At 42.8% G+C, this 27,780-nt stretch overlaps 1 protein-coding gene across 1 annotated transcript; it reads right to left on the reverse strand.

Annotated features, from left to right (window-relative positions):
* Positions 1 to 24,817, reverse strand: tbc1d9 (TBC1 domain family, member 9 (with GRAM domain)). The gene is made up of 21 exons (XM_086157334.1): positions 24,338 to 24,817; positions 16,975 to 17,085; positions 15,874 to 15,992; positions 14,800 to 15,028; positions 13,600 to 13,861; positions 13,116 to 13,323; positions 12,476 to 12,682; positions 12,206 to 12,370; positions 11,697 to 11,847; positions 10,302 to 10,516; positions 9,493 to 9,610; positions 8,599 to 8,884; positions 7,720 to 7,849; positions 6,808 to 6,906; positions 6,606 to 6,674; positions 5,159 to 5,399; positions 5,014 to 5,079; positions 4,669 to 4,755; positions 3,568 to 3,636; positions 3,169 to 3,272; positions 1 to 3,064 (listed from the first exon to the last, which is right to left on the reverse strand). The coding sequence occupies exons 1-21, from the start codon at positions 24,456 to 24,458 to the stop codon at positions 2,279 to 2,281; spliced, it is 3,843 nt and encodes a 1,280-aa protein (XP_086013460.1). The 5' UTR covers positions 24,459 to 24,817; the 3' UTR covers positions 1 to 2,278.
* Positions 24,818 to 27,780: the final 2,963 nt, after the last annotated feature.

A 27,780-nucleotide genomic window follows, 5' to 3' on the forward strand; every position in this document is an offset into this window, starting at 1 on the left:
TAAATATTTACATTTTTCGGCATTTTATTTCAACTTCAAAATCATGAAGGATCATATAAATGTACCGACATTTTTGTAGGGAAATCATCCATACACAATTAAAAAAAAGGAGTTTTTAAATTCAATAGTGATTGAAAATACTTATTAAAATAATCAAAGAAAATAGTTTGGTGGGCCAGATAAAAGAAAAAACGGGCCAGATGTGGCCAGAGGGCCGTTAAAATGCCCACCTCTGGGTTTACATCTCTACATGACATGTGATTGAATAGTTTTCTAATAAGAGTGCCAAGTGATTTGCCTCTGTGTGTAATGTGAATGAAGGAGTGAATAGTGGAGTGTCTCTATGTGTATGAATAAATGTGAATTATTGTACATTTATGTCTATATGTCATGTGAATGATTGGTGGAATGTCTGTAAGGTGTGTGAATGGTTTTGAGTCCCTTTGTATGAATGAGTGAATAGTTTGCCTCTCCATGAAGTGTGTGAAGTTAATGTATGACATGAATGACTGAGTGAATAGTTGATTTGAGAGGTTGATTAATATCTTTAAATGGCATGTGAATAGTTTTTTGTCTCTACGTGTGAATGAGTGAATACTTGTTGGTTTCTACATGAACTGTGAATAAGGGAGAAAAAAGTTATATGTATACATGTGAAAGATTTTGCAAGTCTTAATATGACATGAATGAGAGTGAATGGTGGGATGTCTGTACGCTGTGTGAATGAGGGAGTGAAGAGGTTTAGTTCTCTATATGACTTGTGAGTGAAAGAGTGAATAATTGTATGTGTGACCAGGTGTATGACTTACGTCACCCGTGAATGCGAGTGAATGTGGCCCTGTGATTGACTGGCGATCGGTCCGACTCTCATCCAATGATAGCAGGGATTGGCTCCAGCATCCCCGGCAACCCTGAATGCAGGGCAGGCATATAGAAAATGAATGAATGAGTGAATAAAACCAAATACCAGAGTGTCTGTTTAAAGGTTTGGCTTCAAATGTTTTCACATAATATCAGAATTACTGTACACTGAATATATTATAGCACCAACTGCAATCTACCTCCTTTACTGGGGTCAACCACAAAGACAGAACCAAAGCAGTTGTGCTGTGTAATCTTATCTTTACTAAAAGTCAGGTTATTAAGAACATGGAGAGCCCACAAGATGGCAGCAAGAAGCAACAGTGCTGACCGTATTGGTTGGCTTTCAGAGAAAAACAAAGTCATTCCACTGTGCAGTCTTGCATTGGTCGTTGGGAATTTTAATTAGACGGAGTGATACACAAAGCATCGTATTCCATAGTAGAAACATCAGGACGTGTCAAACGAAAAAAAAAAACAACAGTCACATAAGAGAACTTAAAAACAGTGAAATAATTTGCAGGGCCGTAAACAGTACAAAAAAAAGGCCAACAAATCAGGGTTTTTAAAAAAACAAAAAAAAGACCAAGGAAATATATATTAGTGGGTCACATTGTGCGGTAGACAAGTGGAGTAAACCAGCATCTTTAGTGTAAAATCGTCATTGAACCCCTGACTCTCCTCTGACTCGCAGGACAGCATTAAAAATACCTCAAACCCGTCAAAGCTTTTCCCCGTTCAGGATTGTGCGTCTTCTACTTTCCGTTTATATACGAGTGGGACACTTAGTGAACACATCATCTTGGAAAGTGAATACACGGGGGGTGTTTATAGGTCCGTGCGTGGAAATGTGTGTGTGACCCCCCCCTTCTAACCGCCCCGCATAACATTGGTTTAAAAAGACCGGAGCTTCATTTATACCATCTTGAGTTATACCCTTCTCAGTCTAAAAAAAAAGAAGGTAAAAATAAAAGTAGCAGCAAAAAGTCTCGTAAAGTAAGGAAGCAACATTGGAACCAGTTATCTGAGGTGGTCGTACGTAGACTATCAATATCTCCGTTTAGAACAGTACTGTGGAGAATTACATCTAAATAGTCTAATAGTACTAGAGATTACAGTATTACACACCGATGCATAATGTCTTTCAAGTACGGCTACCACGTTGTACACACTGACTTCATCTGAGCAAACTTTAATATTAAGGTCTTGTTTCCTCTTCAGCTAAAAGAGAATCTGGTTCATTTTTCTTGATAAAAGTTTTTTTTCTTCTCCCCACCAACCCCCCACATATGGTAAAATACATTGCTAAAAGCAGTTTTTGGTCACATTCTTTCAACTATCTTACATTTTTACGTCCGACACCGACCGCATTCCCTCTTTAAAACGGCGAGTTTCTTGTCTTTGAAAAATCTCCTTTTCAGCCGGAGAGGGAGATTTCATAGTCACTCGTGGATAGCGGGGAGCGCCCCACCTTGCGCACGTTCTTGGCGTTCGCGATCCGGGCCGCCACCTCCACGGGCTTCTCGAAGTAATGCACCAGGGCCTGCTCGGTGAGCACGGAGGCCAGGAACTGCTCGAAGGTGATGGCCCAGTCTCTGTCGATGCTGGTGCTGTGGGGCAGCCCCCCGCCGTACGGCCCGCCGCCCGCCGGGTGGCCGATTTTGTCGACGCCGGAACCGCCGTCGCTGCGCACCAGCACCGTGTCGTCTGTTAATTCCTCACACTGCAGCTTCTCGTCCAGCTCGTGGGAGCCGGCGCTGAGCACCGAGTAGGACGACATGGACGTGTCGTCGTCGGAGATGAGCATGGCGGACGACGTGCCCGCGTCCTTGGGGGACGAGTCCTCCAGTTTGATTTCCTGCATGGGTGGCAGACGCTCGCCCCCTTCCTCCCCACCTTCCTCCTCGCAGGGGCACTGGCTTTTCTCCAGGCCCGTGCACATGAAGGCTTCCCTCTGATCCAGCTGCTGGAGCGCGCCTTCGCACAGCGCTTCCCGAGACACTTTGGAGCCCGTGCAATCTCTTGTGCAAGGGCTCACTTCCTGGTTGTGGTCCTTCCTGCCGGAGGAGGAAAAGAGTTTGCCCACCTCTCCCATTTCCAGCAGCAAGCTGGTGACTGTGGCCGTGGCGTGGTAAAGTTCCTGCTCCGCAGCGTCCTCGCTGAACATGCTGTAGAGGGTCTTGCAAAGCTCGATGAATTGGCTCTGAATGAAAATACGAGATGTCTGAGATTCCAAGACCTGCTTTCTATTATTTATGTTATATGAGCTCATGAAAAGACCAAAATGGTGACGAGAGGAAGGCTTACCTGGTTGAGCTTGGGCAGGTCTTTAGTGTGCTCCAGTTTGGGCTTCGTCTCTTGGTTCCACAGTTTCAGGTAATTTCGGTAATCGGGAGTGTTGTACTTTTTGACTGAGGGATTTTTAAGGCAAAGCGGTAATGAGAGAACACACTCATTTCGGTTTCGCTGTCGTGCTGTCTCGCAGACATCATAGACATTGACTAGTTTCTGTTCCTTTGGTCCATCACCACTAAAGGAACATACTGCTACTGACCAGTTTTATACACATTAACTAAAACACGTGACACCTTCTTTGAAATCGTTAAGATATTCATATATATAAAATCACATATACACCTATTACAAGTATTGTCCGCATTGATTCCCTGTATTTCAGTTTTAAAGAACAGGATTTTGTTTACTTACCTTTTTCAGTTTTAAAAGTGACTCTAACAAAGCCGTCATCCTTCTCATTTCTGCTCTTTGAGTCTTGGCCTGAGGAGACACAGTGATGATTGCGATCAGACATTAAATAAACTAAGACTTATTAGAATTTTTTTTGTCATTGTTATCCATCCATTTCCAACCAACAGAGTAAAAATGAAGCGTAGTTGAAAATCATAGTTCATAGAAACTCAAAGGTCACAAAAAGTCTGTAAGAAATTAAAGAAAGATCAAAAACTCGTGATTGAAACGTTGCAAAACATATATTAAGCAAATATCAATATCATATCTATCTGTACATGTAAATATGTGTGTGTATATATGTATGTAAAAGTATATATATGTGTGTCTATATGTAAATACATATCTATATTTGTGTGTGTGTGTGAAGATATATAGATAGATGGATAAACACACACACACATATACATTTACATACATACACACACACATATATATATATTAACATGTACACACACATATACATACATACAAACACACACACATACGTAAATGTGTGTGTATATGTACACACACACACACACACATATATATATATATATTTACATGTGTACACACACACACACACACACACAGTCACCTCAGTTTTGGAGGCAGCAACATCTCAAAGCATTAAACAAAACAATAGAAAAAAAGAAACAAAATAACAATCGACTGCGCATCTTTCAGCTCTCAGAATTGACTTCACTCCTTTTAGTCGGCTGGCAGCACGGACACGTATCAATACAGATGTAGGAAAAACTCTGTAATGCTTCTGGAAAACAAATACTGGCTAAGTAGAGGGAGATGGAATCATCGATAATGCGCTCCTGCTGGCAGATGAATATTTACTGAAAGCTTATCATCAGGCCATTAATATGATGCAGGACCGAGGTCACTATCAAATCGGTACGGCTCAGCCAACTTTGCTTCTTAACATAAAGAAGTGTGTTTTTTTTTCCTATTGACCGGCTTTTATCTTCTTTCTATAAATCAGTCTGTTTGGAGAGGGTTTCACCAAATGATGACTGACGTGCAAATGACAGCTGTGTGAATATGAGCAATGGGGTTGAGCCGTCTCACCAAAGGAGGTTTCGGGGGTGATGTCCTCGAAGAAGTACTGGGTCGCTTCAAACGCAGAGTCCGGTTCCTCCTGCTCATGAGTGATCTCTGGAAAGAGAATCATTTGGGACAACTCAAATGTAAATGTTCCCTTTTTAAAATAAATAAACAAGTACATCACACACACACATACACATACAGTATACAGTACATACATACACATACATTCATACATCCAAACACACAGACACAAATATATATGCACAGATACACACACACACACATATGTTTTGTATACACACATACAAATACACACACACTTTCTACAGTCAATTCCAAAGATAAGAATTCTCCAGCGGCACTCACCTGGTATAACGTGCATCTTGTAGAGGAGCTTCAGCTTCTCCGTGAGGTCTCCGTGACACAGAACACCTGCAACACGGCAACAACAAGAGTGAAAAATTGTTCGACCGTGGCGATGTTGGGAACACGTGCGCCTCTTGGCACCTACCAAGGCCGCTGATGAACTCGCGGAAATTGATGAGTGCATCTCCGTTTTGGTCGAGCAGACGAAAGAAGCGCAGAGCCAGAGGATCCGAGTGGGCGCCGTTGGCCCACGGGAACAGCAGGTTGAAAAGGCCCTTGAACTGCTCCGTATCGATGCGATACTGTTCCAGGTAGGGCAGGCTGGGGTCGTGGCGCTCGGTGGGGTTGCTGCTACCGCCCCAGTAACAGCTGGTCAGGTGCTCCGTCTGAGGAGAGGCAGGGAAAATGTTTTATGCAGAATATGCGCAAAAACTCTGCTCGTAACTCCATGCGCAAGTTACTGCACATAGTCATTGTTACCGACTTAATGTTCAAGAAACTAGAAGACTTAGGCTAAAGTTCAGGTCAGCTTTAATTATTATCCCTGATGGGAAACATGGTTTACAAAAAGTCAATTACACCAACAAACATTCAAAGACAAAAATAGGACACAATAAATAAAATGCATACCAAGCACAAAGACGTGATCATCCAATAAAATGTCAAAAATTGAAGAAAAAAAAGACCCCAAAAAGGTCAATTTAAAAAATAAGAAACATTTTCAAAAACCTAAAAAAAAGGGGATGGAGGAACTTTTTGTCCTACTCTGAGAGAGTAAATAGTTGAATGTCTTTAGATCTTAAACCATGATAGCATTTATATTTTATTAGTTAAATATGATTATCTTCATTATCCTCATTCATTTACTTTATTACATTTACTTGCTAATTTCTTCCTATTTATTTATTTTATCACTTTCTGTATGGAGTGTCTCAGACCACTCCATTTCCTCCAGGATTAATACTGTATTTCTGATTCTGATTGGATGTCTTGTGATGGGACTGTTAACCAGTCCAGGGTGAACCTGGCCTCTCGCCCAATCACAGCTGGGATAGGCTCCAGCAGCCCTGCCGCCCTAAGTGTGGGATAAGCAGTATAGATAATGAATAAATCACTAAAAAAGAGCCATTGTTTTTTTTCATCCACATTTAAAACGTTCAATCTAAGGAACCATAAACATCAATGACCCCTCCAGCTTGCTGCCTCCGCATCTAACTGAAGCTGGTGGTCATATATCTTGCCCAGCTATCTGTAGTGCTCAGTGAGTGGTATCCATAGCGCTGACCGTAGAATGTTTGCGTTTCAGTGAAGGGACTTTAAAAAAAGAAGAAAATCAATTGTTTTTTTTGTTTTTTTCTACGTGTAGCTGGAGGCGAGCTTCACTAGACGGTATGTTGCAACCAACATGCTTTTCATTGAGAGTTTCAATGTTACCCACATGTAGAAATGAATTGCTCTCCTTGAGTGACTTGAGATGTTTTGAACAGCAACTTTTCCCTCTTTTACACCTCTTCCTAATGTTTTTTTTTTTTGTCTAAAACTGTCTCCATGCAAGCAGGACTGTCACCGCGACACAAGAACCAGTCGCTCACCTTAAAGAGCACAAACAACTCTTCCAACTCGTCTATGCTGAAAGCCGTCTCCGTGACAATCGTCCTCACCTGAAACATGAGATCAATTTGAGGACGTAGAATAAGATTAGAAATGAGGAAGGAGCAATACGGCCTTACAGGATCCACTTTCATGCAGAACAAAACGTCCTCAGACCAAAATATTTTGGGAGTGGGTCCTTACCACGTTGCGTTTGGTTGTGTCTTCGATGGTTTGGATGACCCTCAGCCTCTGCTTAAAACGCATCTGCTCGATCACATCTGCGCGGATGGAGCCGAATTTCTTTGATGGAAAAAACAGTGAAAGAGAGAGAGCGAGACAAAAAACAACAACATAAGGAATAAAGTCACAGTTGTATTTTGGTTTTCGTAACTCTCTAACCCATCAATACAAGGTTATGACAGGAACCCAACCTTCAGTTGCTCAAGGTTAAATCATTAGAAAAAAAATTTCTGAAATCCTAGTAAATGATAAAAAAAAAAAAAGTGAAAATTTGATGGTCGGACTGACAATGCATTGCTACCAGATCCTATAGTATCCTCTAATATTATAACCATCCAGGTTATAGTATTAGCTGATAACTCTTAATTGTGGAAAACGGACTTGGTTGATATTCTTGAAGATGTTTCACCTCTCGCCCAGGTGGATTCTTTGTGTCTTATCAGTCGGGGGGAGTATTATAGGAGGTACCAGGAAGGGTCTGATCCACCCTTGGACTCGTGACTCCAATGGCTCACATGATGAAGGGCCGGGTCAAAGACCCACAGCTGACTCCTGTTCAAACCCTGGCTCAGTGACCCACCCTGCTCCTCAAGGTGTAAACTACTTAGCGGGCCATGGATTAACCCCTTCTCTCTGCTGAAATCCTTGGAGTTTGAGCTAAAGTAGCTTCTCAGATGAGATAAAAAGTCTTAAACTTTTTTTTTTTAAAAACTAGCCCAGTTGTCAAAGTAATTTATCAGTGACTGGTCATGCCAATGGTGGGTGACAGTTTTCTCAAAAAAAAAAAAGATTCAGTTTTCTCTTCATATCGCCATAAGTCAGACCAAAAATAGAGGTACAGACATGTTGAGATAACTGCCGGCGCTGAAATACCTCATAGGAGCTGCGGACCAGTTTGAAGATGTCCACTTCCGGATGTGGTTCTCCGTTGTCTGTCAGTAAGGAGTGCAGATGTGGGATCGGGGGAAGCGTGCTATCCTTGTTCGTAACGTTGTCCAGGTATCTGCAAAACAAAGAAAGCGAGATGTTTCAGTTCAGATCTTACTCTTGAGCCAGTGGCGTCTCACAAATTATATCTGTGATATTTTCTTCATAATATATGAGACAACCTGCATTGGAATTGGTAAAATAATACAAAACAACCCCAAATATATGTCTATAATTATACATATATATATATATATATATAAATATATATAGTGCAAACATACAGTGTTACTCATTTATTTCTAACTGTAGAGGGAGCAGTGGACTGCTGTGGTGTAATTTTGGAATAATGGAAACAGTGATACTTTGAATAGACCTATATTTAACAACCTTAAAATAGGCAGAAATAAATTTAATAAATCTAACTGGGTGTCATCCTTCATGTTTTTAACACTGCTGCAATACCTCCCCGTTTGCTTTTCGCCATTTTTATACACTAAATGTTTAGAATTAAAAAAATAAAATGCAGCTGACGCTTCAATAATTACTCTATTACTGTAGCTATTCAATATAGTGCAGGTCAACTTCACATTCAAGTCCTATTCACAGAGATAGCTGAAGAGGTAGCCCCAGAATTAGACCACCATAGGTTTACTCTGATGAGGGATATCCCATGATGCACTTCTATCGTTCCTCCCACTCGTCCTATCCTTTCTGCACTCATGTCCCTCCATCAATGTAAGATAGTAACCTCCTATCTTCTCCCATGTCCTTGGGGTCTCATTTTGCAGATTCCCCAGTTGGATTTGTTTTTTCCCCACTTACCTGCCCAAGACGGTCATGGCCTCGCCGTCATCCTTGCAGCTCAGCAGCTGGTGGATGTTGGCGTGCAGCACGGAGAGCGCCAGCTGAAAGATGACCTTGATGCCGTCGTAGAAGAAGCAATCGACCACGACCACTGCACTCTCGAAGGGCATGACGGACAGGAAGAGGGTCAGGAACCAGGAGAGAGAGATGGTGGAGATGACCCCGAGGTCCTGCATGCAGTCGTACAGCTGGGGCACGTATTCACGTGCGAGCTCCTCAAATACCCCCTGATCGACTAAAGCTCCTGGAAGAGGAAGAAAAAAAAAAAAAAAAAGAGCATTTTTTTCTTGATTTGGCATGCCTACTAAATACACTGCTCAAAAAAAATAAAGGGAACACTAAAAAAACACATCCTAGATCTAAATGAATGAAATATTCTTATGAAATACTTTGCTCTTTACACAGTTGAATGTGCTGACAACAAAATCACACAAAATGATCAATGGAAATCAATTGTATCAACCCATGGAGGTCTGGATTAGGAATCACACTCAAAATTAAAGTGTAAAAACAAACTCCAGGCCGATCCAACTTTGATGCAATGTCCTTAAAACAAGTCAAAATGAATCTGTGTTGCTTCCTGAGTGGACACTATGATTTCACAGAAGTGTGATTGACTTGGAGTTACATTGTATTGTTCAAGTGTTCCCTTTATTTATTTGAGCAGTATGTTTCAAAATACTATATTGGTTCTTCAGAGCATTGTATGAACGCCCCTTTCAATCCCCATACTAAAGGAAAGCCCTGAACATCAGTTGAAGACTCATACGTACATCTGATTAATAAAAAACTAATCAAAAACAAAAAACAAAACAATAACCCTTAGTCTGCTATCGATATGGAAATACCGACCTACAACCCTTGTGTTGTAGTAGTCGGGCAGCATCCTTTCACAGAGAGCCACCAGCAGCCAGAAGGCCTCCTCCTCTTTGGAGTAGAGCAGCAATACTGATGTCACAATATTCATGGCCTGGGAAGTAAAAGCAGGAAAAAAATTACATAAATAAAAACCACTCATCTGCTTTGAGATCATGTAAAAGTTCTTAGTTTTGAGGCTGCTCAATTCTGACACGGAAGACGATGACTTAAAATGTTAAAGTGAGCAGGAGGAAGACGAAGATAGCGATCAGCTGGAGAAGAACAAAGCGGGAATAGAAAATTGATGGATTTTTTTCTTGTGGTATTTATCATCAATCTTTTTCGTCAGCTGTGTTCAACGAGCACTGTTTGGAAAAAAAGCATTTCAAGTACATATTTGTGGATGTTACCGGGATGTATCGTAGCGACCCTGTCATACTGTTGAGATCAATGTTCACAGTTATGTGACTTCCTACTGGCTGTGAATGTGTTTTGGGATGAGAGGGAATGAGGGGGTGGGGTGGAGAAAGGAGAGCGCGGAGATGGAGAAGATTAAGTAGAGCTGCTGTTGCTTAAAAAGAGAAGAGTTCTTAAGCAGCAAATCGTCATCATTGGGCATGTCCGCTTGGATATGACAGTATTTAATGAAAAGAAAAATGTTTCTGTGTAAATATCTCATGTTACAGTGTGGACACCTGCGGCTTATAGGCAAGTGCAACCTATATATGTGAATATATTAATTTGTTTATTTCTAGCTGGTGCTGCTGATACTCAATAATCCTGAAAATACAGTATTTCCTTACCTGACAGTATCCAATGTTGGGGTTTCGGAACGCGTAGGCCGTGAGGACCCTGCGCAGGGCGGCGATGCCCATCTCATTTTGGAAAGCCGGATGCTCGGGCAGGGACCGGTGCAGGTCTCTTTCGATTTCCTCCGTCGCCAGGTTGTACTTGCCCATGGACTTCTCCACCAGATCTTCATAGTACCCAGCATGAGTGGCCATTTCATTGATCGCCCCTAAGATAATTCAAAGAATACAAATTAGCGATGTCATGCAAGCATGTGATCAATTTTTGAGAATACTGATTTAAATAAAGAGAACTGTAACTCCGCTGATGCTTTAACCAGCTGCTATGCAACGCAACAGTTGTCACACAACTTAATGTGGTATTTTAAAAAAAGAGGAGCGGCTGATCATAAGCAGCTGAAGCAGTTAAAAAGTATGAACAAAGATAAAAGATGAATAAAACAAGGACAGTATAATATATACTACAAATACTGGATTAGTGTTTTAGTGTTTACCCTGCTGCTGAAATGAAGTGCAAATCATGCCCTTCAAGAAACTCCAAACTGGTTTGTGCACCCTTCATGTGAAATACTGTGAGATTATCTAGATCAACTGAATCCAAAAAAGGCATGTCTTTCATATGTAATAATGAAATCCAGTAAAAAGAGATTGTTCCCATTTCATTAGTTCCACCCCTTTCACAAGTTCATCACGGCGCAGCCATGCAGGTCGCGCTGTAAGTTGGGCGCTAGGAAGCTAAGAAGGGGCTTGTTGGCAACATGGCTCTCTACACCTGAGAATAAGTGGTGATGCAAATGGTGATGTTTATGTATAAAAAAAAAAATCAGGAATATCTGGAACTTGTGCAAATATTAATAAGGAGGATCAAAGCTAAAGTAAAATCTATTTACTCTATTTCTATCAATGAATGCTGATCATTTTTTTTTTGGCAGTATTTAATAAAGGAGGAAAAAATAACCGCTTCATTAGAGGCTTGTGGCACAGGAGATCACATCTGATGTATCTCTGGTAAAGGTTCAGGAATCCCCCCGCCTTGCAGAATTACTCATTCTTCTTTACAAAAAGTCAAAAAGGAAGGCCCTTTAGGTTTGTCCCTGTAACCTGTGGAGGTTTTGGTTAAGTCTGAGCCGACCTATGAGATCAGATGACCTGGAGTCGGCATTCTGTCAGCTGAAATGTTGATCCTGAGCAGAGCAAAGGTTAACACCTCCCCATAGAAGTGTGCAGGCCGGTGAATATGAATCATTTCTTTTTTGCTCATTATTGATCCTCATGTAAATTATGACTTGTAAATTGGGGGGGTGGAGTTTGAAGGGTGTGAGTTTATTATCTTCTACAGTTAAATAGGAGGCCTGTCTGCTCTGTGAGGTCATGCCAGGTCTTCCTCACCAGAGAAGAGAAGCCAGAGTTCCCCTCTCATGCTCTCAGGAATCCCTTTGAGGACCAGCTCCTTGGTCTTCTCCGTGCGGTACATGCACACCCCCTGTCCATACTCTGTGAAGTGGTTCTTCCAAGCTTGCTCTTTGAGGAACTCCTTCGCCTGAGAAAGAAAAAAAAAAAAGGAAAAGGAAAACACTTGAAAAAAAATGACAATGCCAGTTCCAGTGTCTCATTTTCACAGAGAGAGAGCAGTCGCCGTGGGGTTAACAGTCCTGGTTTTTGTTGCTGCATAGCCTCGCTGTAACAAATCTTCAGATCTTGCTGTTTAGAGAGATTTGCTACGCCGCTTAACTGTGAATGAAGCCGCCGCCAAACCAAACAGAACACGTACAAACGGTTTTACATTTGTGACGTGAAATCGAAAATATTGCCAGCTTGTTGTTCAAAAGGGACCAGGAAGATATTAGACAATGTTAAAACGCTCTCTACTATACGTGAAATGATCGTATTGCACTCACGAGTTTGGGGTTGAACTCCTCGGGAGAACGGCGGCGATACATGGTCATGAGGGCCTGTGTGGCCGTCGGCACGCTGCTGTCATTCAGGTTGAAGGTGCGATCGACATCTGAGCCTAGACTGTGCGGCGGACTGCTCGAGAGCAGGGATCCAGGCTGGGAGTAAACCTGCAGGTTACGCATGCCATCTTGAACACTCAGAGCATTGAGAAAGGAAATACCAAAACGACTTTCTAATAACGCAGCAGGAGAAATTAATCACAACAAACCAACCTCTTCATCAGAGCTGTTGAGACTGCCGGTAAGTTCCCTGTCAAGGCAGATCTTGGAGGTGGTCTGCTGCAGGAAGTCGGAGATCCTTTGAACGAGGAAGTCCCGGTCCTTCAGGTTGGCGAACAGGAAAGTCATGCGATTCTTGGTGCTGATGGAGAGCGGGCTGGGCAGCACATTGGAGCTGTCAGCCTTCTCCACGATGGTGACCTGCAGAAGGCATCGTGAGTTACTATCTCATTTGCATTTATAGGTTGAATACAGGCATCTTTTTAATGTCCAGGGCAATTTTACTATCTACATGAGTGGTAAAAACCAAGTAGTAAAATTACAGATTCCAGAAAAGGCTTGAGGTCAATGCAAAATGAAATCATACATTCATCAGCATAACTGCACAACATATATAGACATACAACCATTCACCCTCTCCTTCACACTTTAGGATCTCCAATTAGCATAGAACCCCCCCGTTGGAACTGAACCAGGGACCTTCTTGCTTTCAGACAGAAGTGCTAACCAGTGCGCCACCGTGCCTTTGCCATGCCAAATGTACAAAAAAGGAAAAATAAAGCTACCGAATTGGATGTTGATACCAAAAAAAAAAAAAAAAAAGAGAATATTTTGAAGCACGGGAATGACTGACCTCTCGGAGGGGAATGATGAGGCTGCAAAGCATCTCCTCCTTGCTGGTGAAGCAGATGTAGTTTGTGGAGACGAACATCTGTCCCAGAATGTGCATTTTGTTAAAGGGGGTCCACAGGGTGCAGTCTGTGTGCCCGTCCAGTTTCTCATCCTTGGGAAGACGAAAGAGTGCCCTGTAGCGCTCGCTCTTAGCTCTTGCATCCAGATCTCTGAATGTGAAAAAAAAAGGGAATTATACAAAATGGTGCTTAGTGTTGTGAGAGCTGTTAAATTGTCTAATGCCAAATAACGTTTAGTTTTTCAGAGTTCCAAAGGTTAGGTAACATGCTGTATACAACATCCCCAGATAATATGAACTTTTTATTCACATTGGTATCACAAAGCAGGCGTTGCAATGCTGCCCTGCCGCAAATATTATTAAAGAGTCTCTGATTGTTAGAATATATTGAAACCTCTGGCAATGACTGGAAACCACCACATCTTACCTCTTGAGAGCAGACACTTTTTTGGGTGACTTCTTCTTCAGCTTCGGCAGCGAACGGTCCTCCTCGAAGCCTTTGTTGTCCAGTAGCTGACGCATGGCGATGTTGGCCAGCTGCTCGGCCAGCTTGAAGGTCTCGTTTATGTTGAGGAAGACGGAGAAGACGTGCTCGTTGGCACGGGTGCTCACCTTGATCACGTCGGGCAGCAGGAGGGTGGCGCTTTTCTCCAACTGGGTGATATCTGCCCAGCGCACCACCAGTTTGGCTGTGAGTAAAATGGAACATTAGCACAGTTGGGTAAAGTACTCGTCACTCAATGCAAAACACACACACAAAAAAAAACAAAACACAAATAACCCTTTTCTATCTCCATGCTAACATTCTGTATGGACTTCTTTCGGCTTTTCCCTTCAGGGGTCTTATCAACTTTCTCCATTTAACCATATTCTCCATATCCTCCTCTTTCACACCAACTACCTTCACATCCTCTCTCACTACGTCCATATATCTTCTCTTTGGTCTTCCTCGAGACCTCTTGCCTGGCAGCTCCAATTCAAGCATCCGTCTACCAATATATTCTCTATCCCTTCTCTGTACATGACCGAACCATCTCAGTCTGGCTTCTCTGACCTTCTCTCCAAAACATCTAACATGTGCTGTTCCTCTGATAGACTCATTCCTGATCCTATCCATCCTGGTCACTCCCAAACAGAACCTCCACATCTTCATCTCTGCAACCTCTAGTTCTGCCTGCTGTCTTTTGGTCATTGCAACAGTTTCTAGGCCCTACAGCATCGCTGGTCTCACCACTGTCTTGTACACCTTTCCTTTCAACATTCTGTATAGACTATATATATATATATGAAGAGAGAGAGAGAGAGAATTACACTTATTTCTATGCTGATACAAGCTGTATATTCTTATCCCTTAAGACGCCCAAATGTACCTGCTATGATAAATGAGTTTCCCTCTGGGATTAATGAAGTCTATCCATCTATCGAAAAGATAATGAGGAACACACCACTTTGCCAGACACAAACATAAGACAATAAGTGAATATCAGCTAGAGAGAAGTTCAGGCTCTCTGATGAAATGGGAGATCTGGGAAATGGTGTGTAATAAAGCCGTTAAAGTTAAGTTCTGTTCATAATCTTCTTTTTTGAGGAGCATCTGTATTTCAATGCAGCACAGCACGTATCCTACCTTCCTTTCCCAGCAGGTAGGAGTAGAAGCAGAGGTGGTTGATGCTCAGGTAGAGCCACCCCTGTCGTGGCACCTTCCCCTTCCAGTAGCTACAGGAGTAATAGTTGACCAGCTTCTCCTCCTCCGGCATCCCAAACAGTTTACGGAATTTGGCGCTGGCCTCTTTGAACTTGTCCGTGTCATCGTCCTCTTTGACATCATGGTTCTTGTTGTACTCTGCAATAATACCCTGCAGCAAGGTGGAAACAAACAAAAGGCGCGATTGATTCGGGAACTCAACAGCTGAGGCTCAGCGGCACGAAAACATTTCAATGTAAAGCCTTGATCCAGTTCTACATCCCCACTATTTTCTTAGCTCTCACAGTTTCCCCTTGTAGAAATGCTCAATGTAGTTTGCAGGAATATTGATTATTGTTGTGCAAAATAACAAGATACATGCTGCCAGTTCGTCTGCCTTTCCTCCCGTGCAGTGGAACTGAATGGTTATTTGTCTTGTTGTGCTCAAGCGCTAAAAATACATCTTGAAAATAGATAAATAAAAGCAGTGTTGGATGTTGAACAGAACCTGCGGGCAGATTTGTGAAGGACACCTTGTTTTTTAGCAAAACTACAAGTTCAGTTCCAGCATGAAACCGCTTACAAAAGGGCCCCTCCTTGATGTTGAGCAAACGGCCATTTCTCTAGGAAACAAACACTACCGTTGAGTTTTCCAGCATTTGTTTTCTTTGCTCTTAACATGTTAAGACTGGTGCAATTAAATAAACTGCATTTGAGAAAAGCCAGATGTCTCAGTCACTGCCATCTCCAATGTATGTAATTCCCACTGAATCAATCAGGAGGGAGAACTACAAATGCGGGCAAAAGGAAAATATAATTTCAGTGGAACTTTGCTTTTATTCATACACAGATCGTCCACCTTTGTGCTTACATCTGCATATATTGCTGTCGATATTGCATAAATTAATCTTCTTCCCCTTGACCGCTCTTTGTGTACATCCTACTGCTTTGTTTTTTAATGTACTCTATGAAGACAATTAAAAAACAACAACATGATGGTCAAGAATACATTATTACCTGAACTTTTCCTTTGACAAAGGTGGTTATGTCGTTTTCATTTTCAAATATGGAGAGTGTTTGCAGCAGGTTGTGTTCCAGCCACTCCCAGTGCTCCGTGATCTCTTTGCGGGAGGTCCCTGGAAGATGATGGGGGGAGGGGGTACATAAGTGCACATCGCCAGAGGAGCTGCGGATCTTAGGTTTCATAAATACTGCATACACATGTGTTCATTTAAAGTCATAATCTAAAAAGAAGCAATACACACAAATGCTTGTTTTTTTTTCTTGATAGGAATTTAGGAAAAGGTATTAAAGTGAAAAAATCTGGTTCATAGAAATTGAATAAAACTGTATCTTTCCCTTCTGTTTAAACCACATGACTTGGTGCCTCTTTTGTTTTTGTTCTTGGTCCGCTGTGAGGTCAAAACTGGTCTGTTTCAGCCGGAGAGCTGCCTGCTGCCACGGGTTATTATCCGTCAACCCCGCTGCAAACAGCCCTCCACTAAACTGCACTTCAACTGCATTAGCTACGTCTGCAAGACAGCCCTACCGGGGGTTCCCGGATCCTGAGAGGAGAAAACAATGGGGTCTGGAAAATGAAGCCAGCGAGACATACAGGCAAAAACAGAAGCGCCATTGTGGGTGAAGATAGATCGTTTGATAGATTCTTATCGATTAGAAATAAATAAAAACTAAATGAGTAAAAATCAGATAACAAATCAAGCTTTGCACTAAACATGTAGTGAACAATGTGAACATCAGAAAAACAAGTGATTAGCAGAAACCTCTCACATTCACTTATTATTGAGCATTAACTCTGGCACCTCTTCCTGTAATCCAACCCCTTTAAACCACTGGGGCATGATGTAATGCTTGGCATTCGGCCGCACACATGGGAAAAGGCAGAATGTTACAACATCATGCCTTGTGGCGGCCAGGGTCGGTGGGGGGTGGGTGCGGGGTTCGCAAGGAGAAGTAAAAGACAAAGGGGTCCTTTCTTGAATTACAACGAAAAGTGGGTTTATGCATGTGTGTCTGTGTGTATGCACCGTTAGCAGTGAGCCAATAAAAAAGTGGGTTTGCGCATATGTGTGTGTGTGTGTGTGTGTGTGTACGCACCGTGAGCAATGATCCAATAAACTAAAGAGTCGGGGGTCTGGTACAGAATCCTGTACGGGGCCATGCGAGCGCTTGAGTCCAGGACAACATCCAGGGTTCCCACCAGCAAACCTGCGGGCGCAGAATGATATAATTAAAGACTGAGACTCAAGCACAGAATAGAGAACAAGTAAACACAAAGTCCTTTCACGGCAGCTGCATAAAGATGGTATTGTGTTGTGTGTTTATACAAATACAGAGACACTTTATGTGACATATTGATTTGCAATGCAGCGATATAGCTTCGAGACATTACTTTTCATCACAGACATGCTAAATAAATGAAATGACGAGCATTTAAAATCAACCTCTTGGAAAAAAAATCCATGAGGTTTTGTCTTTCTGAGATTAGCTGGTGATGTACTTTACACACAATTGTTTACTTGATAAGCCTGTCGGGTACATGATGTGACGGCGATGCTGCATTTTATTTGTAGCTGTGGAACACAGTAATTTGATTTCCCCCTCCGAGGAGCGAAAGAAGTGTCAAGTAACTGGCATTCTTATAGATGACAAATGGCGTATGAGCAAAAAGGGGCTAATCTAATAAAATGATGGAGAGAGCTGAATTGGTGCCAGAGCTTCTCGGGATGAAGAATCACTGTTGCTTGACCCAAAGAAAGTGGGACACTCAAGGAGGTCATGTGTTTCACAATAAAATATATTGTTTAAAACAGGTGACTTTTCAAAATATTACAAAATAGTTAAGGCTGTGTGATGTCTTCAAAAACAGGCTTTCAACACTAATGAACTAATAAGTTAAATCCCAAAAACTCATGCCAGATGTGACAATACAAGACTTTTAGACAACTAGACATTGTGCTTTTTTCCAACACCAGGAAAGATTCCTCCCGTTTACCAACTTAAAACTGATAACAAGGTCAATTTGAACGGTAATCCAGCAGGAACAAAAACATAAAAAAGCACTGTCCCCTTGAAATTCAGAAATCATCCTCACAGGATTGCAGATTTGATACTGCATGTCAAGACATTGAGCACGCAAGGGTAAAGATGTTGAGGTTCCCTTTGGGAGAGCGAGGGATAGATAGGACCAGGAATGGGTCAATCAGAGGGACGGCACATGTTACATGTTCTGGAGATAAAGTCAGACAGACTTGCTGGGCTTGCAGGCCCCGTCGAAGATCAGAGAGACTGAGGGATGAAGTGAAAGAGGACATAAAGTTGTTGTCGTGAGAAGAGGATGTAGAGGAGAGCTTTGGATGGAGGAAGTTGATTCACTTTGGTGACCACTGAAAGGAGAAGCTGCAAGGAAAGATATTGTTTGTGTACACTGGATTTATGTAGCTGTAAGCTTGGGCTGTCTGGGTCTACGTAGGTCCAGGTTCTTTTGTTAATTGACTTATAATATGGGAGCTGTGCAGAAAGGATGGCAAATGCAAGGAGCCAAGTTGATGTCAGTGTGTTTGAATAAGAAGAAGAAAGAAGAAGTACAGTTATACATAGAGCATAACATCAGTGAAATTTGACTACTGCATTTAACCAATCATGGATGCACCATGAGCAGGAGGCAGCTAAGGAACAGTGCCAGGGGAGCAGTTTGGAGTTCAGTGTCATGCTCAACAACACTTCGACAAGCTGGGAGGAACCAGAAATCGAACCAAGAATGTTCAGTTCCAAAGACGATCACTCAAACCCCCTGCGCATAGCCGCTTAAGAACACCTGTGTGGTTTGAGTGTATTTTACAGTCAGTCCAACGACACCGAGCCTAAACGATCACTTTGGGCTACACTCGCAAATTCCAAGCTCTAACTGACTCGCTTGAAGCATTGATTTTCTCTTGTGCTCCTCCCTGGTTTTTAGTTACAAACTCTACTTTACTATATAAATCTCCATCCCTGCAATGATGCGCATGCTAAGAGAAAACGGCTACGCTAATCACAATGATCATCTCGAAGCCCAGCGACATGCTGTAGCTTCTGATCACATGTCAAGGTTCTTTGCACTGACAAATAAGAACAGGAGACTTAACGCTTTTCTTTTTTGGTAAACATTAATCAAGAACACATTTCCATTGATCTGAAGTAAGACAGAAACCAATGGCTTAATGTAGTGTTATGCTTGCTAGTTACATGGTAGGCGTAGCAACTTCCTCTGACAAAAAAAAAAAAATTAAAAAAAAAAATCACAAGGCTATAAGACAGCATCAACACTACAATGTCTCATACATTGCCTGAGGGCATACCAATTTAATGACACACACGCATAAAAGAAAAATCTCATTACAAAACAGGACCTTCTTGGTCTAGAAGGTTTGGAAGGGGGTCCTTAAAATGACCAAAAAAAAAATGACAGCCTCAACGCGAGCAACTACTTGTACTGAGGTTAACACAGGAAACTCTGGGTTTTGTGCACAAGTCAGGAAACCGCATGAGGTGTCAAGGCTGCTACTCAGCACGCTCCTCCTCAGAAAAATCAGAAAAAGAAAATAAAAACATCCGTTTTGAGATGGAGGATTTTTTGGGGGCGTCTGTTGTTGTTCACGTCGATATTCGATGTCACGTCAACCCCTTTCCATGCACGTGTTCTTCCACTCAGTAATCGAGGTAGTACACAACCAACAGGACGTAAACATGAGGCCACAAGCTGAGAATCCGTAATGGGCGATCTATGTTTTGTTTCTGGCTAGGAAAAAAACAAACTAACACGACAAGCTATGGAATCATGGAATGTTTTGTGCATGACCGAATGGAAAAACACATTGCAATCGCAGATTTGTGCTTGACACATACATCATGTAAGTGAGCAATGCTAAACAATGTGTGACAAAATTACTTTTCTTTACTCTAAAACCATCAAAAAACAATCCGGTGATATTTACATTAAGGACACAGGGTACTTATTCATGACACCAGAAAATAGCACAAACTCTGGATTGTCATCAGATGAAAGTACAACTCTTCGAATCAAACAAATCCTCCACGGTTTCGTGCATTGACCAGTCTAGGTTAATATGTTGATAAATAACAAAACTGTTACATTGCTCCCTGATGTGTGCTCTCTGGACAACAACTACATTTATTGATGCTTTGGGAAACCTGTGGACTGCTTATGTAGGTTAAGCGCAACAAAACAGGGCTTATGCATATTCAGATATACATTATTGGACTGGGAGTATTCCTGGGGCAAAAATCAAAGGCAATAAAGTTGGTTACTTAGTATTAAGTATTAGACATGCACAATCCTGTTTATTTTAATTTGATTAAAATAAAATATGAGGCCTCTGGTTGAATCACTTGGTGGAGGCAACCATTGTTTTTTGTCCATCTATTCTTTTAAAAGATTTTGCACAGGAACTGCCTGCAGTCATTTTTTTTTTTTTTTTAAAGTTCTGATCATTTAAAACTAATATCCTGGTTCTTTTCAAAACTGTCTCCCAAGTAACCCATGATCATGTTCAGTAATGTCCCCTTTGATCATAGGACAAGTTATCACCCGAACATGCAGACTAGCTTGACTCTGGACCTTGGTGTCTTACAAGGAACAGATCAACTTTATCATTTATAGTGTTTGGTAGAGGTGTAATATGAGACCCATAATTTAAATAAAATAGAATAATGGTCAACCACAAATGTTTCTGGAGATTTTCTAACTGACCAGATCCTCAACACCTCGGAGGGTTTCTCATTTTCAGGCATTTCGGCACGACCAAGCGATGCGCTCGGTCCTGTGGTTGATTCCTCCGCCATTTTCTGGAGGAGACGCCTGTGCCAGTGTGCCCGGGGGTGCAGCGTGCCATTTGGCACACAGCGCAAGTCAGCAAGCTCAGCGTTTACTCTGCAATGACATCATCTTCCAGTGCTATTTAGCACAGACTCTGCGAGAATTCAGCAGAGACCAATTCTTTTCCTTCGACGGCTGAGAGCATCGAATCGCTTTATTGTCTAATTTGTATTGAGTGGAATCAATTGCATAATATTTGTCTGTCAGATTGGAATTTGGCAGAATATTTTCCTCAGTGTAGATAAGGATTCCCTTTTTGAGAAGGACGGCTCGACAAGGCGGGGGATTAACAGGACGAGATTTGTGCGTCAAAGTAATAAGGTTTTTTCGTCGTGTGTTTGAGTGATTAAACACACAATCCCACATCAGTGATTACATCAGTGGTGCCTGACCTGACGATCGTGACGACTACGCAAGGTCACAGGATGTCAAAATACAGATTGGGAGTTTTGAAAAAAATAATCAAATTATGCAACGTAAACACTTCTGATTATCATTAAATTCTGTTGAACTCCTGGTCATTTACTGACTCAGGAACATAAAGACGATGCATCAAACCAAAACATTTTTTGTATCTCTGGGTTTAAAAATCATGTTATTGCCTCTCAAAGAAGGAACTAAAGTGAAAGGAAAACAAATAAAAGGAATGCGGAACAATAATAGTTTTGTTGGATTCATAATCCTTGGGAGTCAAAATTGCGTGAAAATAAAATCTGATTTGCTGCCTGGCCCGACTTTCACCTCTTGGGATTCAAACACGGGGGAAATCCCTTTTTGATTGAATTTCTCTAAAGTTATATAAACCAGGGATTCACAGGTGAGACAGTCCGGTCAAGGGAGCAGCGACACAGACAAGCAGATTCTCAGCAGGGGACACAAAAGTAGCTGCTCTGCATTCAAGATCGCAAGCAAATAAAAGCGAGCCCAGTGTCCAGAGGTGGAGATGTGTTGTATGCTAATTCTAAATGCTACAATAGCAACGTAAACAGTCACATTAACCGCTAATATAATGGCAGGGACATGTGACACCCACTGCAAAGAACAGGCTGGTTGCCTAGATGTTCTCGTGTTACCCAAGGAGGCTATTGAACACAGCACACTGACTGGTCAGATCAGGGTTCAGCAGACACAAGAAACTAACTCACCGGACCATGAAGAGGCCTTAAGTCTGTATTTGTCAGGTACAGGGAGAAAGCAGATGGAACAAATAAAAAAAAAAAAAAATTGTGTTTGGAGAAGTGTGTGTTTAAAAGATGCAAACGTGGCTGGTTATTTGGTTTAGCGCTTGCGCTTTTTGGACAAAATGCCTTTGCTGCTTTTTCTCACCTCTGCCCTCCTTCCGAAGCGATTAACCAAACTGGCAGGGTGACGTTTCTAACAGGACGGCTTTGGCACCGATTCAACAAACTCCATAGCCCGGAAAAGCTGCTGACTCCAGCTGGTGGGGACGCAACGCACCGACTGCGACCGCCAACGCTCAGGCGGTAGCATTGCAGGCGGCCGTGTTACGACAAAGACAAGGGGAACACGGCCAATAACATCAATTAATGCAGTGTATGTTTGTCAGTCCAAACTCCCAGGGTTTCTATATTACTTCTTTCATAAGGGAGTAATGATCATCTGGGGACATACATGATCATAATTCAAAAATATGGGGCTATCGATCACAACAAAATGACCACTTGAAATTCATTCATTCACTATCTATACCATTTATTCTCCTATCAGGGTTGCTGTTTGGTGAGAACTATCATTGGGTGAGAGGCCAAGAATCATCCTCCATCAGTCACCAATCAATCATGCAACTATTCACATGGAAGGGAGACATACAACCACTCACTCACTCTGAGACTAGAAGATTTTGCAAAGACTGTGAATCTAGACTGAATTGTGGGGAAAAAAAGGCTATTTTTCCCCACAATGCAATGTGTTCAATGGGTATTTGCGGAGCCTTTGCTATTCCGTTACTTTTACTTCTCCAACCGGTCGCTGGCGAGTTTACGTCGCACAAGCCGGGCTGTTCTGTCCAGACCTTCACCATCCGCAACTCTTTCTGGACCGACCCTACTGATCAGAATGCCGTTCCTGTTCATCCACACCGTAAAGAAATACCATCTCTGCTGCCAATACTGCGGCGATCTGGTGATTGTACCAGGATTCCTTTTTGCGGTTGTGATGGAGCTCCTCTATTGGCTGCTGATCGCATGACGTCACCATGAAGACTGAGAGAAAATATCAAACACATTTGATATTGTCGTAGAACCAAGACGAGGAAAAGATTTATCTAAAACAGCTCAGATTACTGGCTTATACTTGATGATCAAGATGCGTCCTCCGACTCCAGTAAAACTCCTAGGATTTCCTTGCAACCTCAGGCTTTTAGTCTGCGACTGTGAAAATCATACTCACTGGTCAAGAGACAGACGACAGATGACACTCTTATGTGCACATCTGGGTTATTTGGGGTCTCCAATGAAGCTGTGGCATGTTTTGGGGCCACGGGAGGAAACCGGAGAATCCCAAGAAAACCCACGCAGACACGTGGGAGAACACGGAGACTCGGCACGAACATGGAGGCCCCTTGTTGGAATCGAACTGGGAACCTTCTTGTTATGTGGTGGAAACGTTTACAATTCAAATTGTCACCGCAGAGAAAACAGAAGTGAGCAGTGGGCCTGTTGTTGTTGACCCGAAAGGATCGCCGGTCGGTGATAAGAAAAATGAAGAAAGCGAGAAATTGTCTGGGAACAAAACACAGAAGCATTAAAAATAACTCTGGTTTTGTTCTGAAAATAGATCTGGAAGACAACATACAGAACACACACAGAAATCTACAGATTCCAATGCGGGTCAAGAGCCAGACAGTATTTCACATCTGCGAGAGAGGATGTGTGTGAACCTTTGCAACTGTTTCGATAACCTGTCCCTCCTCCTCCTCCTCCTCTTTCTCCTCTCTCCTGCGGCTGCTTGACCCACTTCGGCTGGAACAAGCGAGCGAGAGGCGGAGAGAAAAGGAGAAGAAGAAGAAGAACAGGGGGAATGATTCAGCATGAGCGAGCAGTCCTGACCGTGTTCCTCTTGATGGAGACTCTGCAGCTGCACAGGCTGCTGGGGTGAAAACATTTCTGCAGACGTTATGTTTTCCGAAGCACATTTACCAGAGGATGCACCATGTTACTCACAATTTTGCAGTACGTGGATTTGCATTTCTTAAAAATGCAGTGCATATCTCGATCTCCATTAATGGCTGTTATTATGATATAAGCTCATGTCATATGTCCTGGATCATAAAGTTAATGTGCCCTGCACACTTTGACACTCTTTTTATACTTCTGCTTGCAATTCTATCCACAATGTGGGGGTCAGATCTTGGAAAGAGGCCTGTTCTGATGCTCTGCTCTCAGGTGAGGCCACCTGACCGCCGATTGGTCACGTGATCATCACGTTGTTCGTCCGCAGTCGACAAAACAAGTCGCGCGTAAAAGAAAATAAAAAACCCACACACAAAAATGACGCGTATTCTCAAATCGATCGATTTGATCGATTGATCGGATCGCGCAGGAGTGTGCGTGTGAGACTCACCCGCCAGTCCTCCGCCGCCGCCCCCGTGGCCTTTCCGTTTCTGGAGGATGAAATACGGATTGGCTCTCTCGGTGATCCACAGTGCACCCGCCAGGAGCACATCTTCGGGACTGACCCACATAATGCGGTTTTTGTTTTGTTTGGTAATTTTTTTTAAGGTGACATCAAGGTGTGTGTGTGTGTGTGTGTGTGCGCGTACGTCAAGACGAGCGGCTCCCTCGCCGGGAACGCGCAGGCAAGTGTCGCTATAATTAAACCGAATCCAAGCGGCCTTTCTCGACCGAACGCCCGCCGGATACGAGTCCGGTTCTACCGGTCAGCCTCCGCTCCGCGGGCCTCTCCGGTTCACCCGGTTCGGTCTTTACTATCCATTCTCTCTCCCCCGGGACAGGTACGGGAGTCGGGTCCGAAGAACCCGCGGTGCGGCCGAGCTCAGCGGATCGTCCGTCCCGAGCCGAGCGGCGGGCCGGCGGTGAGGCGTGTGAGGAGGCGAGCCGGCGGGCGGTTGGAGTCTGCTTTAGTCCGCCGACCGCGTCACTCCTTTTTTTCCCCGACGCCTCCGCGCGTTAAAGTAGTGCGTCGCGGTCGGCACAGGAGGCGTGACGGAACACGCAAACGTCAACACTCCTCGCTTCAAATCATAGAATCAAAGGGGGAAACTCTTTTAATCTCCCAACTATAATATTATTATAATTTGAATAGTTAGATAATGGAATAATAACATAGAGGGGCGTGATGTCAGATAGCGGCTATGACGTCACACAAAGCATTCATACTATGCCATCATTGTTGTTCTGTTGGACGGGGAATGTGCATTATGGAAATTCTATTCCTTTTTATGATTCTTTTCGGGTCTGAACTTACTATTAATTTAATCTGAAATGACTGCATTTCAATGTGAAAGTTTCGGAATAACCATGCCCTCATCTCTTTGACCTTCAGGGTCTGACCTCAAAAAGCAGAAGGTCGGGTGTGGAATGTACATTTTTATTGTGTTTCAGTATCAGTTTCTATTCAAAAGTTATTTGGAATTTGGTGTAAAGTTTTCAGAAAAACAATGAGTCCTTGTAGCATCTTGTTGACCTTCATGGTTTGCACAATGACCTTAATTTAGGAAGGTGGAGGAATGAGACGTCAGGTAATGCTGTGTTTTCCTTGCAGCGTCTACCCGCTATGTCATAAATGTAATGTAACCTGATGGCAGACAGAACCTTCCCCGTGCTGCTTTCACACTTTTCAAGATTCATCACCCACATAAATGCCACAGTGACACATTAGAAACACGTTTTTCATACATATGCCTCGATTCCCACAACAAAATGAGTCAACCCGCAAGTTACTGTCTGATGAATATCTAACAATACACAGATCCTGAAAATTGGAATTTGAGTAAAGCGGATCACTCGATGGAGTGATGTCTGTGTAAGATCACAACATAATCACAACAAGGTCACACCACTGGTAAAAATAAAAGTGTGCTTTGTTACTCTTTATAAAAACAATGCAGGAAGAGATTGAGTGGGACTTTACTCACAAGCGGTCTCCACCGAGATGCAGCTTTCAGGCTGTTGTTTATGAAGTTTCTCCCTTTTGTGAACCGCAATCTACAGACTGAAACCACCCCCTACAGATGAGTTGACGTTTCTAAAGGGACAAAAGTGACTGGTGTTGTTGAGGTTGTTTGCTTTCTCCAATGTAGACAGCATGACAATCCGCAGTGCAAGTGACAGCGTACACCACATTCTTCACCTTATGCCTGGGTGTTTTATGCTTGGGGTGCACTAGTTTTTGTCTCAGAGTGTTGTTGGGTTTCAAATGTATATGGTTATTGTTTAACACCCTTCGGAGTTTCTCTGACAAACCAGCAACGTGTGGTATGACCATGTTCTTTCATCTGTTGTTGTCTTCCTCCTGTTTTATGTCACTTCCTTAGAACCAGTGTCTGCCAATCAATGCTTACATCTACATAACAATGCACCATAACCTAGACCCGCCCAAAACCCGGCCAGTTATATCGGGAAACTCCCCACAGGTCATCAAAACTGAAAAAGCCTGTCAGAAGAGGGGTGAAATGTCTTCAAGTGAAGAAATTCAAGTCCATTTGCCACGACAAGAAGATTTCCACAGGAATTCACCATGACCTGGATGACTGAGAACCTCCACGGACATGATTCCAGTATGGTTTCATTTGTGGGGCTGCAAATGAAAAGATCATACTGGATGTCATGCTGTATAGATAGATGGTGGTGACGATTGGAGGCAGGGGAAGGGAGGGTCACGTTAATATCAGCACGCCATCATTCCTTTATTATTTCACCCCGTTTTGGGCAACTCCGTGATCTTCTGCCAGCGATTGCAAGAACATATAAGAGGTTCATTGGAGACCTTAAATGGCCAAGACATGTGGATGAGTAGGTGAATGGTTATATTGTTGCGTTTTAGTCAGGGGAACACCCGGGTAATGGTAAAATGTCTGTTTAATGAGCAGAAGCTGTTGTTGGTCACAGCCACGCCACACAAGTCTGCAATACAACTAACTGTTCCCGCTCAATTCCAGGTAAAAAAAAAAAGCAACCAGAATTCATTGCACCCCAAACAACACCCACAAAATTCCTAGCAAGTGTGGGTGTGGAAGTGTCTAGAAGAGGCAGCCGTAGATTTTCTGACTAGATTATTCAACAGGATCTTAGAGAGTGAGAAGATGCCTGAAGAATGGAGACAAAGTGTGATGGTGCCTATTTTTAAGAATAAAGGGGATGTGCAGAATTGTGGCAACTACAGAGGGATAAAGTTGATGAGCCATACAATGAAGTTATGGGAAAGAGTAGTGGAAACTAGACTGAGAGCAGAAGTCAGCATTTGTGAACAGCAGTATGGCTTCATGCCTAGGAAGAGTACTACAGATGCAGTATTTGCGTTGAGAATGCTAATAGAAAAGTACAGAGAAGGCCAGAGGGAGTTGCATTGCGTTTTTGTAGACCTAGAAAAAGCATATGACAGGGTGCCAAGAGAGGAGCTCTGGTATTGTATGAGGAAGTCTGGAGTGGCAGAGAAGTATGTTAGACTGGTGCTGGACATGTGTGCTAGTTGTGAGACACTGGTACGGTGTGCTGTAGGGGTAACAGAGAAGTTCAAGGTGGAGGTGGGACTCCATCAGGGATCAGCTCTGAGCCCCTTCTTGTTTGCAATGGTGATGGATAGGCTGACAGATGAGGTTAGACAGGAATCCCCATGGACCATGATGTTTGCGGATGACATTGTGATCTGTAGTGAGAGCAGACAACAGGTAGAGGAAAATCTAGAGAGGTGGAGGTATGCTCTGGAAAGGAGAGGAATGAAAGTTAGTCGCAGCAAGACAGAATATATGTGTGTGAACGAGAGGAACTCGGGTGGAGTGGTGAGGCTACAGGGAATGGAGATCAAGAAGCTGGAGGATTTCAGGT

This window comes from Fistularia commersonii, chromosome 12, assembly GCF_037954325.1.
Source record: "Fistularia commersonii isolate RoL2024-O1a breed Wild chromosome 12, RoL_Fcom_v1.0, whole genome shotgun sequence".
Classification (NCBI taxonomy): domain Eukaryota; kingdom Metazoa; phylum Chordata; class Actinopteri; order Syngnathiformes; family Fistulariidae; genus Fistularia; species Fistularia commersonii.

Coding starts and splice junctions, on each gene's coding strand:
- tbc1d9 (XM_086157334.1), bottom strand. CDS start 24,458: ATGTGGGTCAGTCCCGAAGATGTGCTCCTGGCGGGTGCACTGTGGATC. Junction 10,517..11,696: donor ACTCTGGCTTCTCTTCTCTG/GTGAGGAAGACC, acceptor GAATTATCTTAG/GGGCGATCAATGAAATGGCC. Junction 5,400..6,605: donor AGTTGTTTGTGCTCTTTAAG/GTGAGCGACTGG, acceptor GCCTCTCCTCAG/ACGGAGCACCTGACCAGCTG.